The sequence below is a fragment of the Oncorhynchus kisutch genome, linkage group LG5 (genome assembly GCF_002021735.2).
Source record: "Oncorhynchus kisutch isolate 150728-3 linkage group LG5, Okis_V2, whole genome shotgun sequence".
Lineage (NCBI taxonomy): Eukaryota > Metazoa > Chordata > Actinopteri > Salmoniformes > Salmonidae > Oncorhynchus > Oncorhynchus kisutch.
Window position 1 is genome coordinate 71,249,789 of NC_034178.2, and position 14,343 is coordinate 71,264,131.

The window sequence follows — 14,343 nt, forward strand, 5'->3', positions numbered from 1 at the left end:
TTATCATTACACTGACTGGTACCTCTGATATATAGCCAAGTTATCATTACACTGTACTGGTACCTCTCATAAATAGCCAAGTTACCATTACTCTGTACTGGTACCTCTCATAAATAGCCAAGTTATCATTACACTGTACTGGTACCTCTCATAAATAGCCAAGATACCATTACACTGTACTGGTACCTCTGGTACCTCTCATATATAGCCAAGTTACCATTACACTGTACTGGTACCTCTGGTACCTCTCATATATAGCCAAGTTACCATTACACTGTACTGGTACCTCTGGTACCTCTCATATATAGCCAAGTTACCATTACACTGTACTGGTACCTCTGGTACCTCTCATAAATAGCCAAGTTACCATTATTCTGTACTGGTACCTCTCATAAATAGCCAAGTTACCATTACACTGTACTGGTACCTCTGGTACCTCTCATATATAGCCAAGTTACCATTACACTGTACTGGTACCTCTGGTACCTCTCATATATAGCCACGTTACCATTACACTGTACTGGTACCTCTGGTACCTCTCATATATAGCCAAGTTACCATTACTCATTGTCTATTTATGATTACTTTACTTTAACGTGGTAATACTTGTCTATTGTTTATCAATTTTCTTTCTCTCTACATTGTTGGGAAGGGTCCATAAGTAAGCATTTCACTGTTAGCCAACACCTGTTGTTTACGAAACATGTGACAAATACAATTTGATTTGACAAACAAACACACAGTTTGGTCATTCCTCTGAGGTGTCCCTCTCAGCGGGTGTTCCTAGCAGGGCTGTGTTCAGCATCACAGGGAAGTGTCTCTCTCTCCCTCCCTTCCTCTCTCTTTCTTCCTCCCTTCCTCTCTCTTTCTCTCTTTCTCTCCCTCTCTCTGTCTCTCTCTCTCTCTCTCTCTAGGGGTGCTCTGCTATCATACATCCCCTGCTCTGCTTGGCTTTGTTCTGCCTGTTGTAAAACACACTGTGATCTGCTGCCTACTTTGATGACAGAGAAAGAGGAGAGGAGAGCGAGAGGAGAGACCGAGAGTAGAAAGAGAAGAGAGAGAGAGAGGGGAATGAGGAGAGGTTGTCCTGTCCATGCTGCTGAGGCATAAATGTGTGGCTCTAAGATAAAACGGGTAGCTAGGCCCAGAAGACATCCCTCAGCCTTCACCATCTGGGGAGTATTGTTGTTTTACTGTAGTCAAGGTTCCAAGGTTCCAAGGTTCCAAGGTATTAAAGAAAGACCTGTTTTTGAAATGCTCCCCTCTGAACAATAAACGACATGCATGACCAGAATGTATGATAGTGTACCATCAGAGAGAGAGGGGATAAAATAGAGTTAGAGAGAGAGAGAGAGAGAGAGAGAGAGGGGAAGAAGCAAGAGAAAGAACCACATCGAAACAAGCTGAATTCAAACCATGGAGCAATGCCGCCCCCTACCTGTGCTATCTGGGCGCTCTTCTAAATAAATAGTGCATCAATTTCATATATCCCTCACTCACAGTATAGCCTAATCAACCCCTAAACTGGCTCTAATTTCTAAGCAAGTGCTATGGATAAATGCTAGGGAAGATGAAAACCCACTGCTGATTGCTTCAGTTTCACACCTGTTACACCCACATCTAGTCTAGTTATTACCAACCCAAGATGGAGCTCTGCAGGGCCATTTATCTGTATTTGTATTGAAACCATGGGTGATCAGATATCATTGGCACGTCATGGATACATTTTGCAGTCTCAACTTTGCGATTGATTTAGCCAATTGTGGTGACGTCATCCCATATCTCCGTTTTTTTTGTTGCTGTGACGCTGTTCCTTTAAATATCTGGAGTCGCCATAGTTACACATTCAGGAAATGGTAAATTTATTGACAGCATGCCCACTGCTAGGCCTACGACGACGTCTAGAACTGTTTTTACAGTAATTTCGCCGTCTGTAACCGAGGGGAAAACAGTGCACACACAACACAGTAAGCTAGGACATCGATATCTAGCAACCTTTGCTGTTCTATTTTGACATCCGAGGGGAAGGAAAACGGTCCAACTGGTTGCTAGCTTGGTGGTTAGCTAGCTACCGCTAACTATACAATCAGCGGTGAGTAGCTAACGTTAGCTGGCTTGTCAGCTTTCTTTACAGTCGCCTTTTTCCTCCCAACCTGTCCCACCCAATAATGATTTATTTGATTGAGCTCAATTCAGTGATCATTGCAATCTGTGTGTTATATAACTGTATTTTAGCTTTGCTGCAGCCACACAGACGGGGCTAGTTCGCTGTCCAAGGTGCTGAAGTTGATCATATTTGCGTTGCAGCCATAAACCAAGGTTAGTGTTGTATGATTTTCATAAAGCCATCAAAATGTAAATATCAGTTGAGTTTGGTGATGTTTGAAAAAATGGTGTTAGATTTGATTAGGATCCACATTAGCCGACGCCAATGGCACAGCTAGTCTTACTAGGGTCTGACACAGCATAAAATACATTAAGACTGTACAATTTACATATATTTAGAAGATTAAGTTACACGTACCTGACAGTACATACACACAACAAGTAGGTCACATGGGGGGGAGAGGCGTTGTGCCGTGATATGTTATGTTATATTTGAAACCGGGTTTGCTGTTCACTTTGACTATATGAGAATTTAGTCTCCTCAAATTGTTCAACAGCCACATCATTCATTATCAGATTCAGCTGAGGTCTAGATATTAGGCAATGATTTGTACCAGAAACAAAGCTCTTAGTTTTAGAGATGTTCAGGACCAGTTTATTACTGGCCATCCATTCTAAAAACTGATTGCAACTCTTTATTTAGGGTTTCAGTGACTTCACTAGCTGTGATAGGGTTGAATCATTAACATACATAGACAGGCTTGCTTTATTTTAATGCCAGTGGCAGGTCATTGGTAAAAATAGAAAGGAGTAGAGGGCCTAGAGAGCTGCCCTGCGGTACACCCCACTCTACATGTTTGACATTAGAGAAGCTTCCATTAAAGAAAGCCCTCTCTCAGTTCTATTAGATAGATACTGTAGCTCTGAATCCATGATATGGCAGAGGTTGAAAAGCCATAACCCGTGAGTTTTTTTCAACAAGAGATTATGGTCAATAATATCAAAGGCTGCACTGAAAACACTACAGCCCACACAATCTTCTTATTATCAATTTCTTTCAACCAATCATCAGTCATTTGTGTCAGTGCAGTACATGTTGAGTGCCCTTCTCTATAATTGTGCTGAAAGTGTGTTGTTTATTTGTTTACAGAGAAATAGCATTGTATTTGGTCAAACACCATTTTTTCCCCCCAACAGTTTGCTAAGAGCTGGCAGCAAGCTGATAGGTCGGCTGTTAGAACCAGTAAAGGCCACATTTACCTCTCCTTGGTAGTGGAATGACTTTGGCTTCCCTCCAGGCCTGAGGACAAAGACTTTCCTCTAGGCTCAGATGAAAGATATGACAGACAGGAGTGGCTATAGAGTCAGCTACCCTTCTCAGTAGCTTTCCATCTAAGTTGTCAATGCCAGGAGGTTTGTCTTTATTGATCAATAACAATCATTTTTCCACCTCTCCCAAACTAACTTTACAAAATTCAAACATATCATTTGAATTATTATTTTGCTATGCATGAATACGACGGCTCACTGTTCGTTGTTGGCATTTCCTGCTTAAGTTTGCCCACTTTGCCAATGAAGTAATCATTCAAATAAGTGGCAACATCAACTGGTTTTGTGTTGAATAAGCCAACTGATTTGATGAAGGATTGAAATGTTGAATTTGTCTTTCTGCCCAATAATTTCAGTCAAAGTACTCAAGTGATTTTCCCATCATTCTTTATATCATTGATCTTGGCTTCTTAATACATGTTTGTTTGTTCTTTTTGTTCAGTTTAGTCTCATCATTTCTCAATTTGCAGTAAGTCAGCCAGTTAGATGTGCAGCCAGACTTATTAGCCACTTCCTGTTGCCCCCATCTCTTTCAACCGTTTTTTCAATTCCTCATCAATCCATGGAGCCTTAACAGTTCTAACAGTCAGTTTCTTAACAGGTGTATGTTTGTCAATAATTGGAAGTAGCAGTTCAATAAATGAATAATGTGCAGCGTCTGGATGCTCCTCATTGATCACATCAGACCAACAATCATTTTTAACATCATCCTTATAAGAGTCTCTTATAGTCACTTCAAGATCTCTTATACTCTATTTTAGGCCCAGCTTCGGAAAACTTTGGCTTTCCTGGATATAGCCACTATATTGTGATCACTGCATCCAATGGGTTCAGCTTAAGAACAAGGCTGTAAAAATGTGATCAATACATGTAGATGATCTTGTCCCTGTAGTGTTTGTAAACACCCTGGTAGGTTGATTTAATAACCTGGACCAGATTACAGGCACTGGTTACAGTGAGAAGCTTCCTCCTGAGTGGACAGCTTGATGAAAACCAGTCAATATTCAGGTCCCCAAGAAAGTAGACCTCTCTGTTTACATCACATACACTATCAAGCATTTCACACATATTATTTAGATACTGACTGTTAACACTTGGTGGTCTATAGCAACACCCCAAAATAATAGGCTTTAGATGAGGCCTGTGAACCTGCAACCACAACACTCAACACACAGTTAGCTTGACAGGGGTGGTAATCTAGCGCCACCCTCAGACCACCTCCAGAACAGTTAACTTGACAACGGTGGTAATCTAGCGCCACCCTCAGACCACCTCCAGAACAGTTAACTTGACAAGGGTGGTAATCTAGCGCCACCCTCAGACCACCTCCAGAACAGTTAACTTGACAACGGTGGTAATCTAGCGCCACCCTCAGACCACACAGACACAACAGTATTGGGACAGTGACACAACAGTATTGGGACAATGACACAACAATATTGGGACAGTGACACAACAGTATTGGGACAGTGACACAACAGTATTGGGACAGTGACACAACAGTATTGGGACAGTGACACAACGGTATTGGGACAGTGACACAACGGTATTGGGACAGTGACACAACAGTATTGGGACAGTGACACAACAGTATTGGGACAGTGACACAACAGTATTGGGACAATGACACAACAATATTGGGACAGTGACACAACAGTATTGGGACAGTGACACAACAGTATTGGGACAGTGACACAACAGTATTGGGACAGTGACACAACAGTATTGGGACAGTGACACAACGGTATTGGGACAGTGACACAACAGTATTGGGACAGTGACACAACAGTATTGGGACAGTGACACAACAGTATTGGGACAGTGACACAACAGTATTGGGACAGTGACACAACAGTATTGGGACAGTGACACAACAGTATTGGGACAGTGACACAACAGTATTGGGACAATGACACAACAATATTGGGACAGTGACACAACAGTATTGGGACAGTGACACAACAGTATTGGGACAGTGATACAACAGTATTGGGACAGTGACACATTTTGTGTTGTTTTGGTTCTGTAGTCCAGCACTTTGAATTTAAAATGATACTATGAGGTTAACGTGCAGACTGTCAGCTTTTAATTTGAGGGTATTTTCATCCATGTCGGGCGAAACGTTTAGAAATTACAACATTTTTTTGTACATAGTCCACCCCCATCCCCCATTTAAGGCAGTTTTTTGAGGACAAAAAAGTATTGGGAGAAATTCACTCATGCGGATTGAAGTAGTGAAAAGTATTTGGTCCCATATTCCTAGCATGCAATGGGTACATCAAGCTTGAGCAAACTGTTGGATGCATTTGCTGTTTGTTGTGTTTCAGATTAGTTTGTGCCCAATAGTAATGAATGGTGAATTATTTATTGTTACGTTTTGGAGCCACTGTTACTGTAAATAAGACTAGAATATGTTTCTAAAAACTTCTACATTCATGTGGATGCTACCATGATTACAGATCATCCCTAAACATTGTGAACGATGATGAGTGAGAAAGTTACAGACACACAAATATCATCCCCCCCAAAAAATGCTAACCTCCCGTGTCCCAAACAAAATCCTAGGGTGTAGGAACCACTAGGAACCAAACGGAGCCAAACTTGGAGGGGCCTACGTACCTTGAATTTATCCAATAGATACTCTCACTTTCGTTGCAAAACGTTTTCATTACAGTGTTCGACTAATGAATACACCCATGATTTCCCTGTTTTTATAGCTTGTCCTCCTCATCACATCCCAGATTTATATTGTAGCGAATTCAGGGAGGCCAGGTCCAGTGACAGTCGACCACCTTAGCCGTTACGCCAAGAGATCCACACGTGTTGGATTAAGGTCTCTGCAGTATGTTGCTTGATTCTGCTGCTGACTCCTTTCTCAACAGGAGTATTAAGATGAGTGTCAACACTGTTCCCTGTACTGATCACATCCCTAATCTTTCAACAGGAGTAGCTAATAATATGAGCGTAAACACCGTGCCCTGTACCGTGAAGCCTACTGTCACCTTGCAGATTGGAGATGCTGAGACTGATTCCTCTCGTCCCGGTGTCTATGTCATAGACGTTACACTTCCTATAGGACAGACTGTCAACGTGAGTCAATAAAACCTGACGGTCATTTGACTATTTCTTATTTTTTTATACACTGTTTTCCTCCACAAATGACAGGTAGGCTATGTGAAGTAGGCTATTTTTCTTTCAAACTGAGTCACTTCCAAATCTTCTCTGAAGCTCAAAGTGGCTTCCTTCGAGGCCGGGCTTTTCTACAACTTTCAAGCTAGACATCATTGTCCACATGCTGTAACATACAGCACCAGTAAAGGGTTTGGACACGCCTACTCATTCCAGGGTTTTTCCATATTTTTACTTTTTTTTACATAAAACTATGACATGAAAACTATGAAATAACACATATGGAATCATGTAGTAGCCAAAAAAAGTGTTAAACAAATGAAAATATATTTTATATTTGATTCTTCAAAGTAGCCACCCTTTGCCTTGATTACAACTTTGCACACTCTTTACATTCTCTCAACCAGCTTTATGAGGTAGTCACCTGGAATGCATTTCAATTAACAGGAGTGCCTTGTTAAAAGTACATTTGTGGAATTGATTTCCTTAAAATGTTTGAGCCAATCAGTTGTGTTGTGTCAAGATAGGGCTATCTTCTGTATACCACCCCTATTTGGTAAAATACCAAGTCCATATTATGGCACGAACAGCTACAAATAAGCAAAGAGAAACAACATCATTACTTTAATACATGATGGTCAGTCAATCTAGAGAATTTCAAGAATTTCAAGAAAGTTTCTTCAAGTGCAGTCGCAAAAACCATCAAGCGCTATGATGAAACTGGCTCTCATGAGGACCGCCACAGGAAAGGAAGACCCAGATTTACCTCTGCTGCAGAGGATAAGTTCATTAGAGTTACCAGCCTCAGAAAAATTTGCCCAAATAAATGCTTCACAGAGTTCGGGTAACACATCTCAACATCAAATGTTCAGAAGAGACTGTGTGAATCAGGCCTACATGGTTGAATTGCTGAAAAGAAACTACTACTAAAGGACACCAATAAGAAGAAGAGACTTGCTTGGGCCAAGAAACACGAGCAATGGACATTAGACCGGTGGTGATCTGTTCTTTGGTCTGATGAGTCCAAATTTGACATGTATTGAAAATTCAAGGCACACTTAACCAGCGTGGCTACCACAGAATTCTGCAGCGATACGCCATCCCATCTGGTTTGCGCTTAGTGGGTCTATCATTTGTTTTTCAACAGGACAATGACCCAACACACCTCCAGGCTGTGTAAGGGCTATTTGACCAAGAAGGACAGGGATGGAGTGCTGCATCAGATGACCTGGCCTCCACAATCACCCGACCTCAACCCAATTGAGATGTTTTGGGATAAGTATGACCGCAGAGTGAAGGAAAAGCAGCCAACAAGTGCTCAGCATATGTGGGAACTCCTCCAAGACTGTTGGAAAAGCATTCCAGGTGAACCTGGTTGAGAGAATACCAAGAGTGTGCAAAGCTGTCATCAAGGCAAAAGGTGACTGATTCCATATGTGTTATTTCATAGTTGTGATGTCTTCAATATTATTCTACAATGTAGAAAATAGTAAAACATTAAGAAAAACCCTTGAATGAGTCGGTGTGTCAAAAACATATTTTTTTCTGGTACTGTATATATAATCTGTGTCTTATTCACTCCTAGATCCAGGAGATCTCCTTTAAGAACTACTACACAGCATACGTGTCTGTGCGTCTACTGAGGAGAGATGGGGAGGGGGCTGCTAAATGGGTCACGTGTCTGAGGAACCACTGTCTGATGCCCAGCCCACATACTGAAGAGGGTTCACAAGACTACTGCTCTGTCTACCGTCAACAGGTTAGGAGAGAGAGAGGGGGGGGGGGGGTGAGGGAGGGAGAGAGAGGGTTCACAAGACTACTGCTCTGTCTACCGTCAACAGGTTAGGAGAGAGAGAGGGGGGGGGGGGGTGAGGGAGGGAGAGAGAGGGTTCACAAGATTACTGCTCTGTCTACCGTCAACAGGTTAGGAGAGAGAGAGGGGGGGGTGAGGGAGGGAGAGAGAGGGTTCACAAGACTACTGCTCTGTCTACCGTCAACAGGTTAGGAGAGAGAGAGAGGGGGGGTGAGGGAGGGAGAGAGAGGGTTCACAAGACTACTGCTCTGTCTACCGTCAACAGGTTAGGAGAGAGAGAGAGGGGGGGGTGAGGGAGGGAGAGAGAGGGTTCACAAGACTACTGCTCTGTCTACCGTCAACAGGTTAGGAGAGAGAGAGAGGGGGTGAGGGAGGGAGAGAGAGGGTGATAGGGGGTGAGGGAGGGAGAGAGAGAGGGTGAGGGAGGGAGAGAGAGGGTGAGGGGGTGAGAGAGGGTGAGCATGGAGAGAGAGGGTGAGCATGGAGAGAGAGGGTGAGGGAGAGAGAGAGAGGGTGAGGGAGGGAGAGAGGGTGAGGGAGGGAGAGAGAGGGGGGGGAGGGAGGGAGAGAGAGGGTGAGGACAGAGAGAGAGGATGGGGGGAGAGAGAGGGTGATAGAGGGTGGGGGGGGTAGTTTAATTCTAAAAGGTGGTCAAGGTCATATAATATGGAAAGAGGAAGGGTGAAGAACTATAGCAGAACAGGTCAAGACATTAGGAGGTATATTCTGATGAAGGCTTTACTTGTACTTTACATCAGGCTAAAATATTCATCACCAAATGCTCCTGAGCAATTTCATATGGAATCTTAAGAAACCTTGATTTGATGTGAGTAACACAAAGCCAATTCACATTCTGTAAATGTATCTTGCTTTTTTCAGATAAAGCATCACAGCTCAGGTTTGCTTAGTTTTTGGTAAGCTGATCTTGGAGGTTATAGTTTGGCTTAATTCAAGTAGCAATGAAGCTCATTTACATAATTTGTGGAAGTCGTATTTCCTGATTGGTTCAGTATGTGTGTTGTGGTTATTAGATGCTGATTGAACCAGACAATGTGACTTCAGTGAGACTGATCCTACGACAGCCGTCATCAGCCTGGCTGAATTTCAGCGTGGAGGACATCAAAATACACCCCTGTTTAAACGAGGTAAGTCACTTAAAAATGTATAGAGGGGGGTTGTACTGTATGATCAAATAGAAAGAAACCACAATCAGTGTGCCCCTGATCACCAGGCCTGCAGTATAACTGGATAAGGTTGGGGGTGTTTACCTGAGTAGTGGAGTTGAGAAACACTGCCAATTAAGATATTTCCACGATTTTAAAGTGCATTCATTCACTCTTCTTCCAGGATTCAGAGTGGGACATTCCTGATTGGTTGTCAGACCTCACACAGGTGGACCAACTGTGTGATTTACAGGTAAGGCTCTTATCAACCAGTTGGTTCTCTTCAGTAGAACTATCAGCCCTTATAGACTGTATTCCAGTGTTCAGTATTATTTCCTCCTTAGGGATCCCTCGTAGTCCAGTATCATTTACCTCTTAGGGATCCCTCGTAGGCCAGTATCATTTACCTCTTAGGGATCCCTCGTAGTCCACTATCATTTCCCCCTTAGGGATCCCTCGTAGTCCAGTTTCATTTCCCCCTTAGGGAACCCTCGTAGTCCAGTATCATTTCCCCCTTAGGGATCCCTCGTAGTCCAGTATCATTTCCCCCTTAGGGATCCCTCCAGGTCATCTATAAGTCTTTGCTAGGTAAAGCCCCACCTTATCTCAGCTCACTGGTCACCATAGCAGCACCCACCTGTAGCACGCGCTCCAGCAGGTAGATTTCACTGGTCACCCCAAAGTCAATTCCCCCTTTGGCCACCTTTCCTTCCAGTTCTCTGCTGCCTGGATGACTGGAGCGAATTGCAAAAATCACTGAAGCCGGAGACATATATCTCCCTCACTAACTTTAAGCGTTAGCTTTCAGAGCATCTCATAGATCACTGCACCTGTACATAGCCCATCTGTAAAGCCCATCCAACTACCTCATCCCCATACTGTTATTTTTTTTGCTCCTTTGCACCCCAGTATCTCTAATTGCACATTCATCTTCTGCACATCTACCATTCCAGTGTTTAATTGCTCATTTGTAATTATTTTGCTCATTTGTAACTATGGCCTATTTATTGCCTTACCTCCCTAATATTACTACATTTGCGCATACTGTATATATACTTTTCTATTGTGTTATTGACTGTACGTTTGTTTATGTGTAACTCTGTGTTGTTTTTGTTGCACTGCTTTGCTTTATCTTGGCCAGGTTGCAGTTGTAAATGAGAACTTGTTCTCAACTGGCCTACCTGGTTAAAGAAAGGTGAAATCAATAAATTGCATCTCAGTGTAGGCAGCAGCCTCCTCTGAGTTAGTGATTGCCATAGTCTCTGCTCCTGGAGCTTCTCTTGGAGTCAACGGGCTGAGAATATCAAGTCTGAAGTTCCTCTGTCGGGTTGAAATCCACTGTTCTTTGGGATAGGAGTCTGTTTATCCTGCGGTGGCAAGAAGGGGAACGCGCTGTAGTTGCCACAGTCCAACCTGTCCCCTTTCTTGAAGATGGTGACGATGATGGCATCTTTCAGTTCACTGGGAAGATCTTCATGACTTCATCATTCCAAATCCTGACCATAAAGGAGTGCAGGGGCTCTATTAGGCATTGTCCTCCACATACAAAAAGGGAGAAATTCTCTGTCTTACTGGTCAAAGACCTTTTATAAAACACATCATAAAAGAGAATATGGAAACACAGTATTTATTATGTTGTTGTGTCTCTAGGGTCATCCAGATCCTCAGACGAACACGGATAGCCATCTTCCTGGTCAATTACCTTTAGAAAAACACTAACCCCTTTATACAACATGGCTACATAAAAGTTACACTATTTTTGTTTTGTTGTATCTCTAGGGTCTTCCAGATCCTCAGACGGTATCTTGCAGTATTCAGCAGATGTGGGCGTTAACAGAAGTCATGCAGACCAACCAGACCACTGCTTCCATAGGCCGCTTTGATGTAAGAGGTGTTCCTATTGTTTATTTACACATGGAGTCAAACGTACACATCACTTTTCCTGCGGTTGTGGGAGAGAAAGATCTAGAAAGTAAAGAAGGACCTGTAATGCTTCACCACTTTTTATTTATTTATTGGTTAAACAATGTTTCAATCCAAACATCTCTGCGTTAGTATCCAGGACCCAAGTCTTTGTCAGTTGGTACCAGTTCCATTTTGTTTTCAGCTTGTTTAAAGGTCGACTCGTTTAATTTTCATTCTTCTTCTGTGTTTCTGGGCAGGTTGATGGCTGCTACGATATCAACTTGTTGTCCTTCACTTAACAAGGAATTGACTGGAGGTTCATTTTACATGGTGTTGATCAAATGTGAAGATCACCATTGTTATCTCTCCCAAAGTGTATTTGATTCATTTTCCGACTTTGTTATATTTAAGCTTTCTGAAAATAATGTACATTTATTTGTGAAACACTGTCAACTTTTAATTTTTTTAACACCTAGGCCACCTTTGCCACTCATGATGGTACCTTTGTTTATTATACAAGTCCAATAGAAGTGAGATGCATGGTGGCCTTCAGCCAGATGAGGACAGTAGTGCTTCTTGAATGAGACCAAGGAGCCACTGTTAACTAACTATCTGAGATGTGGATATATCATACTGGCTGGGGTTCTGAGTGGTTTGCAGTCTCCAATTCTCTTTTTTCGATAAAAAAATACATTTTAAAAAGTGACCTTTTAATTTAACTAGGCAAGTCAGTTATTCTTATTTACAATGACGGCCAACCCCGGCCAAACCCTAACCGGTTGTGATACAGCCAGGAATCTAACCAGGGTCTGTAGTGACGCCTCTAGCACTGAGATACAGTCCCTTAGACCGCTGCGCCACTCTGGAGGATAGGATACAGCATGCTGGCTGGGGTTCTGTCTACAATTCTCTTATTGTATGTAAGTTATTCATGAATAATTATGCATGTCTAATTTCCCTTCAATGCAAACAATTTACATCAACGTTGTACTGATGAAAGAAGTGAAGGAACCGTTATGGTATGTATTAGTTGCTTTATAAGATGACATCATACATGCTCATATAGCAAGTCATTCATTCAACACATAGGCTCTGTTATTATATCCCAATGATATTCCTGTATCCTGCAAGCAACCAACTGTTAGAGCGTTAGGTCGGTCTTTTACGGAACTAATTAAATAAATGTCAATTCCAAAAAGCAAAGTTCAAAAGATTCTCTTGTTTTGCACCAATCGGAATCGCCCCCCAGGGGGTAAGAGAGAGAGATTGACTCAGAGGGGATTTACACCAGAAATGGCCACCTATCCTCGACAGTGCACTACTTTTGACCAGAACCTTATGGGTTCTGGTCCAAAGAAGTGCACTATGTAGGGAAATATAGTGCCATTTGGGACACATGCGTAGACTGATGTAGGACTTGACTTTTCTCTCTAATAGACTGCAGTACGGATCTCTCTCCCAACTGCTGGTAATATATCAAGTAGAAAGCTCTCTCCTCCCCTCTGTTTTTGTGTTTTTTCGACTGATGACCTTTAGAGAAAGTAGAAATCTCTTGAAGACACCCCATACAGTGCACCTCTTTCAACCAGGGCCTTTATCTTTCCAGGGTGTTTCAGTGGCAGTATCTATGACATTTTGGAGGTCTCTGTTCTGCAGTCTCTGTCCTGGATGTAAAATATTGGAGGTCTGTGTTCTGCAGTCTCTCTGTCCTAGATGTACAGATTCCTTTCGAAGATACGCTACCTTACCAAAAATATGTGGACACATGCTCGTCGAACATCTCATTCCAAAATCATGGGCATTAATATGGAGTTGGTCCATCCTTTGCTGCTACAACAGCTTCCACTCTTCTGGGAAGGCTTTCCACTAGGTGTTGGAACATTGCTGCGGGGACTTGCTTCCATTCAGCCACAAGTATTAGTGTCGGGCGATTAGGCCTGGCTCGCAGTCGGTGTTCCAATTTATCCCAAAGTTGTTTTATGGGGTTGAGGTCAGAACTCTGCGCATGCCAGTCAAGTTATTCCACACGAACTCGACAAAAAATGTCTGTATGGACCTTGCTGTCATGCTGAAACAGAAAATCTGAATCTGCAAATAAAATCATAAAAAATCCTACAATGTGATTTTTCTGGATTTTTTTCCCTCATTTTGTCTGTCATAGTTGAGGTGTACCTATGATGAAAATTACATGCCTCTCTCATCTTTTTAAGTGGGAGAACTTGCACAATTAGTGGCTGACTAAATACTTGTTTGTCCCACTGTATATAATAATCTGTCGTTCTGCCCCTGAACAAGGCAGTTTAACCCACTGTTTCCCGTTAGGCCGTCATTGTAAATAAGAATTAGTTCTTGTCTGACTCGCCGAGTTACATAATAAATGTCCTTTTTGGATAGCATTAAAATGTGATGAGCCTTTCTCCCTGTGTATTAAGTGGCTGACACAGACAGGCTCCTCCTCTCCTCACGCTGTCACATAGAGTAATGAATCATCCAATCCGTGTCCCAAATGACACCGTGTTTCCCTTTGTAGTGCACTGCTTTTGACCATGTTCTATAGGTGCAATGCAGGTTACAGTCCAAGTAATATTTCATGCAATTCTTTCTACCTTTTTTTTTTCCAGTAGGTGAAACAAGAAAGTTTGAATGGATCTATATTACACAGAGAGAGGCTACGGTATTACACAGAGAGAGGCTACAGTATTACACTGAGAGAGGCTACGGTATTACACAGAGAGGCTATGGTATTACACAGAGAGGCTACGATATTACACTGAGAGAAGCTACGGTATTACACAGAGAGGCAACAGTATTACACAGAGAGAGGCTACGGTATTACACAGAGAGAGGCTACGGTATTACACTGAGAGAGGCTACAGCATTACACAGAGAGAGGCTACG

At 42.5% G+C, this 14,343-nt stretch overlaps 1 protein-coding gene across 2 annotated transcripts; it reads left to right on the forward strand.

The window, feature by feature from the left end:
* The first annotated feature begins 1,798 nt into the window (after positions 1 to 1,798).
* nicn1 (nicolin 1) lies at positions 1,799 to 12,648 on the forward strand. Of its 2 annotated transcripts, XR_004210115.1 has the most exons (9): positions 1,826 to 2,092; positions 2,236 to 2,319; positions 6,380 to 6,525; positions 8,150 to 8,323; positions 9,257 to 9,291; positions 9,409 to 9,522; positions 9,725 to 9,793; positions 11,320 to 11,424; positions 11,703 to 12,648. XR_004210115.1 is itself a non-coding variant. In XM_031825755.1 (8 exons), exons 3-8 carry the CDS (start codon positions 6,394 to 6,396, stop codon positions 11,742 to 11,744), a joined length of 636 nt encoding a protein of 211 aa, XP_031681615.1. In that variant the 5' UTR covers positions 1,799 to 2,092; positions 2,236 to 2,319; positions 6,380 to 6,393; the 3' UTR covers positions 11,745 to 12,648. The 2 variants fall into 2 exon arrangements, 1 of the variants encoding a protein (XP_031681615.1); XM_031825755.1 differs by lacking the exon at positions 9,257 to 9,291 and having other exon boundaries at positions 1,799 to 2,092.
* Positions 12,649 to 14,343: the final 1,695 nt, after the last annotated feature.